Below are 15,909 nucleotides of genomic sequence, written 5' to 3' on the forward strand. Positions count from 1 at the left end.
TCTAGTCCCATTTACCAGCACTTGGCTCATATCTCTCTAAACCCTTCCTATTCATATACCCATCCAGATGCCTTTTAAATGTTGCAATTGTACCAGCCTCCACCACTTCCTCTGGCAGCTCCTTCCACACATACACCACTCTCTGCGTGAAAAGGTTGCCCCTTAGGTCTCTTTTATGTCTTTCCCCTTGCACCCTAAACCAATGCCTTCTAGTTCTGGACTCCCCCACTCCTGGAAAAAGATTTTTGTCTATTTATCCTATCCATGCCCCTCATGATTTTATACAACTCTATGAGGTCACCCCTCAGTCTTCAACGCTCCAGGGAAAACAGCCCCAGCCTGTTCAGCATCTCCCTGTAGCTCAAATCCTCCAAACCTGGCATCATCCTTGTAAATCATTTCTGAACCCTTTCAAGTTTCACAACATCCTTCTGATAGGAAAGAGATCAGAATTGCATGCAATATTCCAAAAGTGGCCTAACCGATGTACTAAACAGTTGTTGTGTCATTGTACCTTGTGCAGCTATAACTTAAGAATCTAGTGCACAATGTACATTTGAGGTTTCCTCTTTGTGGAAAAATGATGATAAGAAATAGAACTTGCACATAATGTCCACATCATAGGGTGACACAGTGGCTCAACGGTTAGCAATGTTGCCTCACAGCCCCAGGGACCCAGGTTCGATTCGTGCCTTGGGTGACTGTCTGAGTGGAGTTTGCACATTCTCCCCGTGTCTGCATGGGTTTCTTCCCACAATCCAAAGATGTGTAGGCCATGCTAAATTGTTAGGTGCATTAGTCAGGCGTAAATATAGGGTAGGGGAATGGGTCTGGGTAGTTACTCTTTGGAGGGGCGGTGTGTACTTGTTGGGCCGGAGGGCCTGTTTCTACACTGTAGGGAATCTAATCTAAAATAGCCAGCTTCACTTGTCTGCATTATTGTCCTTGTGTTGAAATCCCTTCATGGCCTCATCCTTTACTATTTTGTAACATACACCAACCCAACAACTTCTTCTACTTTCTATTCAATTGACTCTAGCATTTTGTACTACTTCATGTCACCTCAACATCGGTAGCCATGTTCTCAACCACAGATACCTGCATCTGGCAGTACCTTCTGAGACCCCATTACCTACCTCTAATATTGTAAAGAATCCTTTGAAAGCTCATCTCTTGCACAAGATTTAGGTCACGGCTCTTACTCGATCCTTCTTTAACCCAACATCTATTTTCCTACAGCGTAAGTCGGGTTATTTTTCTGTGTTAAAGATGCGACTGGGCGGCACGGTGGCTCAGTGGTTAGCACTGCTGCCTCACAGCGCCAGAGACCTGGGTTCAGGCGACTGACTGTGTGGAGTTTGCACATTCTCCCCGAGTCTGCATGGGTTTCCTCCCACAGTCCAAAAATGTGCAGGTTAGGTGAATTGGCTATGCTAAATTGTCCATAGCAGGGGTAAATGAAGGGATCTGGGTGGGTTGTGCTTTGGCAGGTCAGTGTGGACTTGTTGGGCCGAAGGGCCTGTTTCCACACTGTAAGTAATCTATGCTATTCAAATACAAATCATTATTGCTGACATTGTGGAGTCATCGTGGGCCCAGCACAGGGCTTTGTTGCACCAAACACTTCCAAGCCACAAAAACATGAATGGTATTCAGAAAACCAATATATTATCAAGTATTCTGGCTGAATTTTAACTAGCAGGAGCATGAGTTTGGGTTTCATTGATAGCATGTTAATAGCATATCAGGAAGCCATCCCTAATTATCCTACTTTAACATTTGGTTGCAGCATATATTAAATTCCAAGTGAGCAACTCCTTCAAAAAAGGCAGCTTGACTGTTTCAATATGTCAATTACCCATTTATAACTTAATTAATATGGAATTTGCAAATTAGCTTTAAATTTCCCAGGCCTGTTGGAACTTGCCATTGAAAACAAGACAAGAACTCCGCAGCTAAAGACATGACAGATAAATATGTCACTGATGTTGACACTATGCAGCTGCTTTTTTGTAGTTTATATGAAAGGTTTTGTTTGCAGTACTTGTGCTGCAATACTTCAATGATTTTGCAGATTAGTACATCTGATCTCTGCTTTGATTTATCAGATAATCAGGAGTGCCACTTCTGCTGTTTTTGCTAAAACCTCAGGAAAAGTCTAAAGAGATCAATGGAATGAAAAGAACCAGCAGGAATGCACCAGCAGGCGTATGGGCAATACCAGTAAGAATAGGAACATTACTAGCTGAAGAACCAGCAAAAAGAGTAGCGCCAGCAGGAACAGCAACAACCTGCTCTTCATAGCCCTGCAGCTCCACAAGTCAGAGATGAAGAGCAGGGAAGTGAAGCTTGCTGGGAGGCCACATAAGCAGCACGTGATGTACAGGCAGAGGATTTGTTATCTTGAGATGTCAAAGCACCAGTGTTTCAAGTGGCTCAGATTACAGAATAAAATGCTATCAGATATTTTCAGCTTGCAACCTTGGTTAGGGATCCTGGATAATATACTTGCAACACAAATGGCCTACTGCTAGATATTTTGGCCAACTTTCTTTGAAGTCAGCAGAGATCACCACTGCTGCTAACTGCAAAAACCTGCTAATAACACAATGACTACACCAAAGGTTTCCTGGAGCTGTTTAATTTTCTGTTTCCCATGTCCCATTTCCCTGCAAGTTAAGAATTTTAAATCAAAGTCTACCCATTTATCCATCTTCAAAACTTCACACCTCTATTTTGACCTGTTTATTAGTCATGCAAGATCCTTTGGACAGGACCAAAAAATCAACAAAAAAGCAGCTTTAGAAACAATCCCATTTTTAGACAAATGTGTGTTCTTGTTTATATTTATGTTTATATCCCACAATCAGAAAGACTATACAATAATTCCTTTCATTGGTCAACAAATTACCTAAATATCATTAGAAACCATTAGAAACCATTCTCTTCCCTGTCATTTCTAAATAAATGTCAAAGATGGCATATTTTCACTCAGAAGGGCAGGGATTCTCCATTTCATTCTGCTGCTATGCATTTTAAGTTGGGTGGCATGGAGACTCTGTGGTTAACACTACTGCCTCAGTGTCAGGGAAACATTTCAATTCCTGTCTAGGGTGACTGTCTGTATAGAGTTTGCATGTTCTCCCCAATTCTGCTGGCTGCTCTGGTTTCTTCCCACAGTCTAAAAATGTGTAGGTTACGTCGATTGGCTATGCTAAATTGACTCATAGGGTCCAGGGATGTATAGGCCAAATGGTAAACGTGGGGTTATGGCTTTAGAGTTGGGGTATGGTCTGGGTGGAATACTCTTCTGAGGGATGGTGGAGATTCAATAAACCGAATAGCCTCTTCCCACACTATAGGGATTCTAAGAACCTGCAGGGCAGGTGACAACAGTGAGGGAGGATGCCATGCTGGGGAACTTGAGCTGCAGTACCAGGATTGCCTGTAGCATGTGGTGATAGTGACAGTGAAAAGCTCAAGCACACCGACCTGCTCTGGAAAGAGGGCTGATGAAAAGAAGGAGCAGATAGACAAAGGATTCCTCAATCTATTGTAAACCATGGGCTTCATTCCATGTAAATATCTTCTGGTTTAACTTTAATTTCTCTTCATGTTTGTAATAACCCAATGCCAATGGCATACAGAATTCCTATTTCATGAGCTTTGAGCTGTCCACGTTCAAATCTCAGGTCCCATTTTGCAAGGGTCAAATGGACACCCTGAACATCTAAAAACTATAGGTGTCCTTGAGGCATGATCACAACTCTGAGAAATTGGTAATTTTTACCAATGTTTTTCCATATTGTGCAATGATAATTAATTTCTTGCCTGAATTTGTTGTGTCCTTATCACATATTTTTAAGATTAGACATTGAATATGAATCCTGCTTCATGCAAGTAGAACTGTAATAAGTTAAACATCCCAAATAATTATTTATGCTATACTATTCTTTGAATAGTACAACAACGTTTTGATATTTGCTTCAGTACTACAAATTCTACTGAAAACCATTGACTGTTTTTAAGAAGGTGGGAAAGCAATTTAGTTGGATGCAAAAGGTGATAAGCGTTTACCAATTAGTTCTAGCTGCATCTATTGCATATTGACATTTTAAGTGCAAGCTCAAAGATTTGTAACAAGAATACTGTGGAAATACCAATAACTTTTTTTTATTTACACCATGTTTGAAAACCTTTGCTTTTCATTTCAACACTCCTGAAAGGTTACAATCACCTTTGAATATTCATTAATTATGTTCTGACAATCATGGGGGCATCTGCACAAGTGCTCCCTAAAAAGCAATTACCTAATAAGATGCAGTATGATAAATGGTGTAACACAGATTAGTTGGTACACAAACTAACAAGCAATAGATCTTTTGAAGGACAATGTTTTATGTTACAGAAATAAAAATAATATCTTTAAAACAGATTTAATGAAAACATTGCATTATATGACCAATAATCATGACTATTTAATCACAGAAGCTTTCAACTTGTGTCTAAAGAACAGGTGATATTTGAATAAATGGATTTTTTAAGATAAGTTGTGTTGTGAATGTGTGCCTTTTGCAAAATCTTAGAGAAGGCACAGGTACAATTCTGTCACAAAGATCACAATTTTGAATAATAAGACAGTTCGTGCACAAACCAAATAACAACAGATATATACCAGACATACATATATAAGGCAATTAATTCATAAAGTATTATTACTAGCACCCATTCAGTGGCAAAGACAAGTAATAACACAGACAATGTCCAATACTAGTACTACTCATAATGTTATATTCTAACTATACACACAAGCTCTAGGTACCTGGAAAAGCAGTCAAATCTCTTATTTCTAGCTAATTTATCCTCTAGTTTTGTAGATCTGTATTTGAGGATAGGGTTCTTAAGCATTTTTGACCTTAGATAAAACCATGGTCCGTGGAACTAAGTAAAGGATAACCAAAATAAATTTCTATGGCAGAATAATCCTTCCAGACCTGGTTATTTGGAGTTTAATGAAGATCGCAAAAATCTCAAAAGTTGAGTATATTTGGGTTCAAATGACAATTTGCAGCTCATCTGAATGGGAAATTGATATTGTCATTGCAAGTCAATATTGCTTTACTTTATTCAAGTTTCATGGGATGAGAACATACAGATTTATAAATAGTTATTTTGCTGTGATGAAGTTTGACTGTTTTAACTTAAAATCTTTCTCCACTTAGAGTGCTTACATCTCTATAGTGAGTTCACTCAGTTTTTGTTTGTATCCTTAGAACACCATTTTCATTTGTGACAATTTTGTACACAAACCAATCACAATATATTTCGGCGTAAGCATTTTCCTTCAGTGATTTTAAAAAAGAAAACCCATGAAAGTGTTATAGCTGCATTGAAAAGCTGAGCAGATACCCAACAGGAACATTGCTTCTTGTGAGTACAGAAATACTGACTTATACATTAAACACAGTCGTCATTACACATAATCCATTATCCTTAATAGATATGATTAACTGAGCAAAATAAAGTAAATGCTTATCCAGATAAAAACAAATACCTATAGTATTTAGGTTATGAGCTATTAAACTATATTTATGTAAAAACTGAAAATATTGATCAAAACACAAAATTTAGATTGTTATATTGATTCCTAACCCAGTTTATCTAAGTTTTGATAATTGTCTTCTTAATTTCACAAAATAGATTAGAGTCAAGAAGAAGGCTAATTCATTTTGTTTAAAACATTGATAGGCAGAGTTCAGTCTGGCTTATACATTTACTCAATTGCGCCTCAAGAGTCTATGTCCCAAAGACATGAAATGTACATGTTTCATTTCAATTTGAAGTAACTTATAAACCATATTTTTCCAAGTGGATGTTTAGACAACTCAGTGTCCAAAAGTTAAAAAAGAATCCTATACTTGTGGAAATTTCTTTTAAAATAATGTGTGCCATTGTTTGGGAAATTAGGTCATCTTGCACGGATTAGAGTATAAATCTGTATTGTAGCAGCACAATGAGTCTTCAGTGCAGCGAATGATACCATAACACGATCTACTGATACTCATCCGGGTCAGATAAATGCAGACTGGATTCTTCATAACTGTGATAATACCTATTTGTCTATCTGCCTTTAAACTCATTTTATCATTCCTCTTTTTAATAAGTATACTGTATATAACTCAATCATTACATTGTATCAATATTAAAACAGTGATAAAATACAATGTACAGTTACACCATTTCACAAGATTACATTAGAAGATGCTGACATTATGTACTGCACATCAATAAACGAAAGTTAATCTTTCTCCAAGTGGTGCCAGTGAGTTTTCTACAATAGTCTCACAGGATTTTCACCAAGGCAGTAATTGACAATTCAATACCAAGAAAGTAAAACTATTTCATTTTTTGGCAGAGTCAGAGAACATAGTAGATGTAATTACAATGTGCCTCAAGACTGTAAGCCTAATCTAAAATTGGATCAAGCATTTATACCAAATCATTTAGAACACTAGGTGCTGTATGGTGAGATGCAATTTACCATGGAATTATAACGCCAAGCTTTGCAATTACTCCTGGATTTACGAATGTCATTTGAACATAAATGAATATTTTGTGATATGATCATAACTACTAATTTGTATGTAGCAAATAGGCATATGCAAAGTAACCCCTTCCATCCTATTTTGGTAGGCATTAGAAACATAACATGAGGCTTAAAACAAATGCTCCTGTGACTGACAGACAACTCTTCCTTTCAACAAAGTACAGCTGTAGCAGGGAGCACTAGATGATACTTGACTGAAAGCGTGCACCGGTTTTTCAATTAGACATTGCTGGTGGCAGATCAGGACGCCTGGTTTGAATTATTTTTGGTTTTGGAGAATTCTTCGGTTCATCCTCATCCTCTGTTTCACTATCACAGACATGGACCACCACACTGGGAGTTGATTCAGTTCCCGCATGTAATTCATACTTCTCACCTATAAAAATCAAAAATGGAGGAGTTACAACTAAGGCAAAATATTATTTTACAATATGTTTTTCTTTTTAAAATTTATTGGGGATATTTGTTGGACTTATTTTTGTAACTGTGTGTATCATAGATCTGTAAGTGAGCTTGAGAAAAGTTAGGATTCCTTAACTGTGTGGGTGAAATTTGGTGGAGAAAGTGAGGTCTGCAGATGCTGGAGATCAAAGTTGAAACTTTATTGCTGGAACAGCACAGCAGGTCAGGCAGCATCCAGGGAACAGGAGATTCGACGTTTCGGGCACAGGCCCTTCTTCAGGAATGAGCAGAGAGTGTTCAGCAGGAGAAGATAAAAGGTAGGGAGGAGGGACTTGGAGGAGGGGCGTTGGAAATGTGATAGGTGGAAAGAGGTCAAGGTGAGGGTGATAGGTCGGAGTAGGATGGAGGCGGAGAGGTCAAGAAGAAGACTGCAGGTCAGGAAGGCGGTGCCGGGCTGGAGGGATTCGGCTGAGACAAGGTGGGGGGAGGGGGCATGAAGAAACTGGTGAAGTCCAAGTTCACCCCCTGTGGTTGGAGGGTTCCCAGTCGGAAGATAAGACGCTCCTCCTCCGACCGTCGCGTTGTTGTGGTTTGGCGGTGGATGAGTCCAATGACCTGCATATCCTCGGTGGAGTGGGAGGGGGAGTTGAAATGCTGTGCTACAGGGTGGTTGGGTTGGTTCGTCCGGGTGGCCCAGAGGTGCTCTCTGAATCGCTCCGCAAGTAGGCGGCCTGTCTCCCCAATATAGAGGAGGCCACACCGGCTGCAGCGGATGAAATTTGGTGAAAGGCAGGGCCTTAAACTATCAATATCGCTGTTGAAAATTGTGTTCTTGAGAAATGTTCATTGCTTTGCTATAGATGGAACAAAAGCACAGAAAATACAATATCCAACCTCTACAATGTTTTGAAATGAACATACATCCTTACAAATTAGGAGCAAGAGTAAGCCATTCAGCACTTCAAACTTAGTCTGCCATACAATAAGATCATGGTGGATTTGATTGTAACTCAGCTACCCCGATAATCTTTCACTCCCTTAATTAGTAAGAATATCAGATTGAAACATTTTTGACATTTGGTCAATGTATCTGGAATTAATTATTAACACATGAGGGTTGAACCTCCACTTACCCTGAACAAGACCTTCATCATAAGGACAGGAAGGCGAGGTGATCAAGGTGCAGGGAATTCCTAAATCAAGCATTTCTGCACTGTGCTTCTTCACAGGGATCCTGCATGAGGTTTGGTAAACCATCAGTTGGTTAGACTGACCTTCAAGTGCCCACGGCAGGGAAGTGTTGGATATATGACCATCTGGTAGCAAGAATTTAATTTTAAACTTTTAAAATGGGCCTTTTACAATGAATGCTGTAGGTCTACCAGAAAGCTGTATTCAGCATTTTCATCCCAAACCTACACATGCAATTTAGGGCTCGATTTTCTAATTGTTAGTATGCTCTATGCTCTGGAGGTTCTCCTAATTAAATACATACTCATCATTGATATACTATTAAATAACTTCTATCTTAGCTGGAAACTTTACAAAGTCAGTGGTAGATGCATCCTGGCTTTCATGCTAAAATAACCACTGTCACAACTCACATTTCCAAGAACTTTAAAGCCAATGCTTTTAATCCATCACTTTAACACTAAATTAGATCTATGAATTTACACCTCCTGTCTCATCTTGGACTGTGCAAAAGTAACAACTGTGTTTGTATCCTGATCCTTCTACTTTAAAACTGTTGGCCTCTGTACTGGATTCAAATATGGTTGGGATCTTTAAAATGACAAAATAATTTTGTAAGAGATATTGAGGTATATTTCCTCTGGACTAGAACAGGGCACTGTTCTAAAATAAGATTAGTTCATTCAGGAGTGGAATCCGGGAATACACTGGTTTACAAAAAGCTTTGAAAATGTAAAATCTTTTTTGCCGAAAAGATGGATGCTGTGTCAACTGAAATTGCAAGTCTGATATTTGGATATTCTATTTAATCTAAGGTATCAGGGGGTATGGATCAAAGGCAGGCAAATGGGGATAATGTACACATAGCCATAACTTAATTGAATGGTGAAGCATGCTCAAGGGCTGGATGGCCAACTCCCATTTCTATGTTCATGCTAGTAAACAGATTTGCAGGTCAACCATCTCATGTTTATTCAACTCACCTGCATCCAGTGACCATTGTCAGTGTCTCTAGAGCCTAATGGTTCCTACCCATCATGGTTAAACTGGAGTACTCCAAATCTGACAATTACTGAAGCAGGGCTGCATAAAATCAACCTAAAAATTTGTGGCGGTTCTTTAAAATTTAGAAATAGGCAAATATTCTATGAGATTTCTTTCATAAACTGGTTAAAATTACCACAAGCAGCAAAAATTATATTATTTTAAAATTTGTTTTATGTGGACACATGACTTGCCTACCTGAACAGGCCATTATTGCCCACAAACACTATTGATGGCAGCAAAATGTTAGCTAAATGGAACAGCTAAAATTATGATGGATTTCTTGAGATTAATATGTGTTTTTAAGATCAATCTGCAAACTAGAGAGGTTGAAACTGGTTGAGGTTTAAATGTATCAGTGCCAAATTGCTTTATATGCATAGGTAGAAGAATCTATTTTTCCAGTTTCATTGTAAGGTATTAAGATTACTTCAAGGCCAAGTCAGGGAATTCATTGGCAGTCTCTAAATACAGTATTTAAGTATTTTGTCTACAGTTAGTTACAGCAGGTTTGTTAAATAAATGTTCTGACCAAAATGGATGCTCTATCAAAATAGATTAAAGTTGGTGTAATAAAGTGGGCCGGATGGCATTTATCCTAGGATTCTCTGGGAAGCAAGGGAAGAGATTGCAGAGCCATTGGCCTTGATTTTTATGTCCTCGTTGTCTACAGGAGTAGTGCCAGAAGATTGGAGGCTAGCAAATGTGGTTCCCTTGTTCAAGAAGGGGAGTAGGGATAACCCTAGTAACTATAGGCCGGTGAGTCTCACTTCTGTTGTGGGCAAAATCTTAGAGAGAATTGTAAGGGATAGGATTTATGAACATCTGGATAGGAATAATGTGATCAAGGATAGTCAGCATGGTTTTGTGAAGGGCAGGTCGTGCCTCACAAACCTTATTGAATTCTTTGAGAAGGTGACTAAGGAGGTGGACGAGGGGAAAGCAGTAGATGTGGTGTATATGGATTTTAGTAAGGCGTTTGATAAGGTTCCCCATGGTAGACTACTGCAAAAAATACGGAGGTATGGCATTGAGGGTGAGTTGGAGGTTTGGATTAGGAGTTGGCTGGCTGGAAGAAGACAGAGGGTAGTAGTTGATGGCAAATGTTCATCTTGGAGTGCCGTCACTAGTGGTGTTCCGCAAGGATCTGTTTTGGGACCATTGCTGTTTGTCATTTTTATAAATGACCTGGAGGAGGGGTTAGAAGGTTGGGTCAGTAAGTTTGCAGATGATACGAAAGTCGGAGGAGTTGTAGACAGTGAGGAAGAATGTGGCAGGTTACAGCGGGATATAGATAAGCTGCAGAACTGGGCAGAAAGGTGGCAAATGGAGTTCAATGTAGTTAAGTGTGAGGTGATTCACTTTGGTAAGTGTAATAAAAAAATGGGGTACTGGGCTAACGGGCGGATACTTGGTAGTGTGGATGAGCAGAGGGATCTTGGTGTCCATGTACACAAATCTTTGAAAGTTGCCACCCAGGTAAATAGTGCGGTGAAGAAGGCATATGGCGTACTGGCTTTTATTGGTAAAGGAATTGAGTTCCGGAGTACTGAGGTCATGTTGCAGTTGTATAGGACTCTGGTGTGGCCACATCTGGAGTATTGTGTGCAGTTTTGGTCGCCATACTATAGGAAGGATGTGGAGGCACTGGAACGGGTGCAGAGGAGGTTTACCAGGATGTTGCCTGGTATGGTAGAAAGATCGTATGAGGAAAGGCTGAGGCACTTGGGGTTGTTTTCATTGGAGAAAAGAAGGTTTAGGGGTGACTTGATAGAGGTGTATAAGATGATTAGGGGTTTAGATAGGGTCGACAGTGAGAATCGTTTTCCACGTATGGAGTCAGCTATTACAAGGGGGCATAGCTTTAAATTAAGGGGGGGTAGGTATAGGACAGATGTTAGGGGTAGGTTCTTTACTCAGCGAGTTGTGAGTTCATGGAATGCCCTGCCAGTAGCAGTGGTGGACTCTCCCTCATTATGGGCATTTAAGCGGGCATTGGATAGGCATATGGAGGATAGTGGGCTAGTGTAGGTTAGGTGGGCTTGGATCGGCGCAACATCGAGGGCCGAAGGGCCTCTACTGCGCTGTATTCTTCTAAGTTCTATGTTCTATTGTATTTATATTGTGCCTTTCATGACCATTGGACATCCCAACTTACTTTAAAGCCAATGAAGTACTTTTAGTTTAGACTCCCAAAACACAAAAGTAATAATGGCCTGAAAATCTGTTTCTGATATTGATTAAGTAGTTAAAAATTGGTTTAGTCATTTAGGGCAATTCCCTTGCTCTTGTTCAAAGTAAATTTGTGGGATAACTTTACCTCTGTCTTAAAGCACAGACAGCCCCTCAGTTTAATATTTCATCTGAAAGACTGTATCTTCTATAGTGCTGCATTTCCTCAGTATCACACTAGAACATTAGTTTTGACTTGTGTGTTCCAGTTCTGCATTGGGACTTGAACCCACAAACTACTACCCAAGAAACAAGACTGTTACCAAAGGAGCTATATCTGAAAATTTATAGATTAGATTTTACCGAATACAGAATTGCACATTCTTGTTGTTATTGCTTTCATCTTGCCAGTCAAAATAACACAACTCACACTCAGCCAAAAAAACATGGGATTCAGACCACAGAAAAGATTTCGGATAAAGAAAATGCTAATCCTCCTAATAAGTGTGGCTATTTTTCAGCCCCACACAGTTGGCATCTCACTCTTACTTTAATTCCTTTTTCTAAATATACCCAATGTTTTTGAATGTGTTGATGTTGTCTGCTTATAATATTTCTTTTGGAACTTTATTCCATAACTGTTCCACAACATTTGGGTGGCTTGGTGGCTCAGTGGTCAGCACTGCTGCCTCACAGTACCAGGGACCTGGGTTCGATCTTTGAGGAGAAAGTGAGGTCTGCAGATGCTGGAGATCAGAGCTGAAAATGTGTTGCTGGAAAAGCGCAGCAGGTCAGGCAGCATCCAGGGAACAGGAGAATCGACGTTTCGGGCATAAGCCCTTCTTCAGGAATGAGGAAAGTTTGTCCAGCAGGCTAAGATAAAAGGTAGGGAGGAGGGACTTGGGGGAGGGGCGTCGGAAATGTGATAGGTGGAAAGAGGTCAAGGTGAGGGTGATAGGTCAGACTGGGGTGGGGGCGGAGAGGTCAGGAAGAAGATTGCAGGTTAGGAAGGCGGTGCTGAATTCGATGGATTAGACTGAGACAAGGTGGGGGGAGGGGAAATGAGGAAACTGGTGAAATCCGAGTTCATCCCTTGTGGTTGGAGGGTTCCTAGGCGGAAGATGAGGCGCTCTTCCTCCAACCGTCGTTTTGTTGTGGTCTGGCGATGGAGGAGTCCAAAGACCTGCATATCCTTGGTGGAGTGGGAGGGGGAATTGAAATGTTGAGCCACAGGGTGGTTGGGTTGGTTGGTCCGGGTGTCCCAGAGGTGTTCTCTGAAACGCTCCGCAAGTAGCCGGCCTGTCTCCCCAATATAGAGGAGGCCACATCGGGTGCAGAGGATGCAATAGATGATGTGTGTGGAGGTGCAGGTGAATCTGTGGCGGATATGGAAGTTTCCTTTGGGGCCTTGGAGGGAGGTGAGGGGGGAGGTGTGGGCGCAAGTCTTGCACCTCCTGCGGTTGCAGGGGAAGGTGCCAGGAGTGGAGGTTGGGTTGGTGGGGGGTGTGGACCTGACGAGGGAGTCACGGAGGGAGTGGTCTTTACGGAATGCTGATAGGGGAGGGGAGGGAAATATATCCTTGGTGGTGGGGTCCGTTTGGAGGTGGCAGAAATGACGGCGGATGATGTGCTGAACATGGAGATTGGTGGGGTGGTAGGTGAGGACCAGTGGGGTTCTGTCCTGGTGGCGGTTGGAGGGGCGGGGCTCAAGGGCGGAGGAGCGGGAAGTGGAAGAGATGCGGTGGAGGGCATCGTCGACCACGTCGGGGGGGAAATTGCGGTCCTTGAAGAAGGAGGCCATCTGGGTTGTGCGTTTTTGGAACTGGTCCTCCTGGGAGCAGATGCGGCGGAGTCGAAGGAATTGGGAGAATGGGATGGCGTTTTTACAGGGGGCAGGATGGGAGGAGGTGTAGTCCAGGTAGCTGTGGGAGTCGGTCGGTTTGTAGTAGATGTCCGTGTTGATTCGGTCGCCTGAAATAGAAATAGAAATGTCAAGGAAGGGGAGGGAGGAATCTGAGACTGTCCAGGTGAATTTGAGGTCGGGGTGGAAGGTGTTGGTGAAGTGGATGAACTGTTCAACCTCCTCGTGGGAGCACGAGGCGGCGCCGATACAGTCATCGATGTAGCGGAGGAAAAGGTGGGGGGTGGGGCCAGTGTAGTTGCGGAAGATGGATTGTTCCACATATCCTACGAAGAAGCAGGCATAGCTGGGGCCCATGCGGGTGCCCATGGCTTCTCCTTTCGTTTGGAGGAAGTGGGAGGATTGGAAAGAGAAGTTGTTCAGGGTGAGGACCAGTTCAGTCAGTCGAAGGAGGGTGTCAGTGGAAGGGTACTGGTCGGTACGGCGGGAAAGAAAGAAGCGGAGGGCTTTGAGTCCTTCGTGATGGGGGATGGAGGTGTACAGGGACTGGATGTCCATGGTGAAAATAAGGCGTTGGGGACCGGGGAAGCGAAAATCATGGAGCAGGTGGAGGGCATGGGTGGTGTCCCGAACGTAGGTGGGGAGTTCTTGGACTAAGGGGGACAGGACGGTGTCAAGGTATGCAGAGATGAGTTTAGTGGGGCAGGAGCAGGCGGAGACAATGGGTCGGCCGGGGCAGTCAGGTTTGTGGATTTTGGGCAGGAGGTAGAAGCGGGCGGTGCGGGGTTGTGGGACTATGAGGTTGGAGGGGGTGGATGGGAGATCCCCCGAGGTGATGAGGTTATGGATGGTCTGGGAGATGATGGTTTGGTGGTGGGGGGTGGGGTCATGGTCAAGCGGGCAGTAGGAGGAGGTATCTGCGAGCTGGCGTTTGGCCTCAGCGGTGTAGAGGTCGGTGCGCCAAACTACTACTGCGCCTCCCTTGTCTGCTGGTTTGATAGTGAGGTTCGATTCCGACCTTGGCAGACTGTCTGTGTGAAGTTTGCACATTATCCCTGTGTCTGCATGGGTTTCCTCCCACAATCCAAAGATGTGCAGGCGAGGTAAATTGGACATGCTAAATTGCCCATAATGTTAGGTGCATTAGTCAGGGGTAAATATAGAGGAACCTTGATTATCTGAATGAGATGGGTGGGCACTATTTCATTTGTATAATTGATTATTCCATTAATTGGAGAGTATTTCCTCTGGGCCTTGGAGTTTTCTGTGAAGTGTGCTCCCTGTTCAGGAGACAGAGCAGCAGCATACTGTGCATGAGACCCTGCCACCAACCCCGTCCAACACTGCCCTCCCCCCATCTCCAACCCTGTCTGCTCCCACCCTGCAGCCCCATCTCACCCACTACCAGACCTCCGACCCCACCTTCAGGGCAGCCGGACTGTACACCAAAAGTAAGACTGCTGCTACTGCCTTTGTGGGGTAAGTCTCCAAATAGCACACACACATTTTGACAGGTTCCACCTTTGCCATGCACAGGACAATGTTGGAGAGAATATCTGGGAAGAGGGGAGTTTAGGCTACACCCCTATGTAGAAGTCCAGTGGGGGGAGAGAGGGAGGGCGGGAGGTCAGTCATTTAGAGGCGGTGCCTGGACTGTCCAGGAATGTTGTCAGCAGCATTTCAGTGAGCAGAGTTTGTTTTTAATCATTGTATTTGTAAACAAAAGACACGATCAGGGTTGAAACAGCTCTTTGATGTAATGTTTCTATTTGGGACCTTGCGATCACCTTCGGATAATCCGATATTCGGATAATTGATATTCAGATAATCGAGGTTCCTCTGTATAGGGTAGGGGAACGGGTCTGGGTGGGTTACTCTTCAGAGGGTCGCTGTGGACTTGTTGGGCTGAACTGCCTGTTTCCATACTGTAGGGAATCTAGTCTAATAACCTCTATTAATTTGGTTGTAAAGGTTCTATGTAATTTTCTTCATTAATTTATTTTCAATATGTATTATTCACTGTAATGCATATAGTGTCTGCATCTGTTTGACCAATACATTTCATAATCCAATAACTTTAACTGAACCATCTCAAAGACTCATTGTCCAAATGAATCAAGTCCAACTTCTGTAACCTTTCCTCCTAGCTTAAATTCCTGAAAGCAGAATCATCTTTACTGCTTGTTGAAGATACATTTGAGCAAGTAGGTTTTTGAAAGTGGAGGAAAACTTGGCTAGTTGTAAATTCTCTGTGTCAGCATTAAAAGACAAGTCAAAGACCAAAGTACTGCAAGCTTTTAAGTTCTGGCTGAGAGGGCACACAGCACAAGGCATGGGAAAGATGATAAGGCAGAGATACTGTAAGCACAAAGTGAATGAGTGCTAAGAGATCAAGGGACGAGATCTGAGATGCACCCTGGTGCAATTCAGCAAATGGATGTTGCTTATTTCTGTGTGCAAAGTATCCTAGCAGCAGAATATTGATAAAAGAGCTCATACACTCCAAAGTGCAGCATTGAAGTGAGGATCAGCAATATGCCCTGATGTTGTGGTGAGGCTGGTACATGTCCAATGCCAGTGTCCATGGACAGGGGACTGCAGACAATTGCTGCCAAAGGATAGCCTCGAGATG

The 15,909-nt window shown here is 42.3% G+C and overlaps 1 protein-coding gene across 5 annotated transcripts in view; it reads right to left on the minus strand.

The window, feature by feature from the left end:
• Positions 1-4,157: 4,157 nt before the first annotated feature.
• The window catches only part of rcan2 (regulator of calcineurin 2), a 383,573-nt gene continuing 371,821 nt past the window's right edge, over positions 4,158-15,909 (minus strand). For all 5 annotated transcript variants that reach the window (XM_087979972.1, XM_087979968.1, XM_087979975.1 and 2 more), the window contains one exon: positions 4,158-6,983. In XM_087979972.1, coding sequence (XP_087836098.1) covers positions 6,823-6,983 — 161 coding nt within the window. In that variant the 3' untranslated portion in view covers positions 4,158-6,822. The remainder of the gene's footprint in view (positions 6,984-15,909) is intronic.

The sequence above is a fragment of the Chiloscyllium plagiosum genome, unplaced genomic scaffold (assembly GCF_037043375.1).
Source record: "Chiloscyllium plagiosum isolate Xiang-an unplaced genomic scaffold, Cpla_swu_hap1 HiC_scaffold_3, whole genome shotgun sequence".
In the NCBI taxonomy this organism is placed as follows: domain Eukaryota; kingdom Metazoa; phylum Chordata; class Chondrichthyes; order Orectolobiformes; family Hemiscylliidae; genus Chiloscyllium; species Chiloscyllium plagiosum.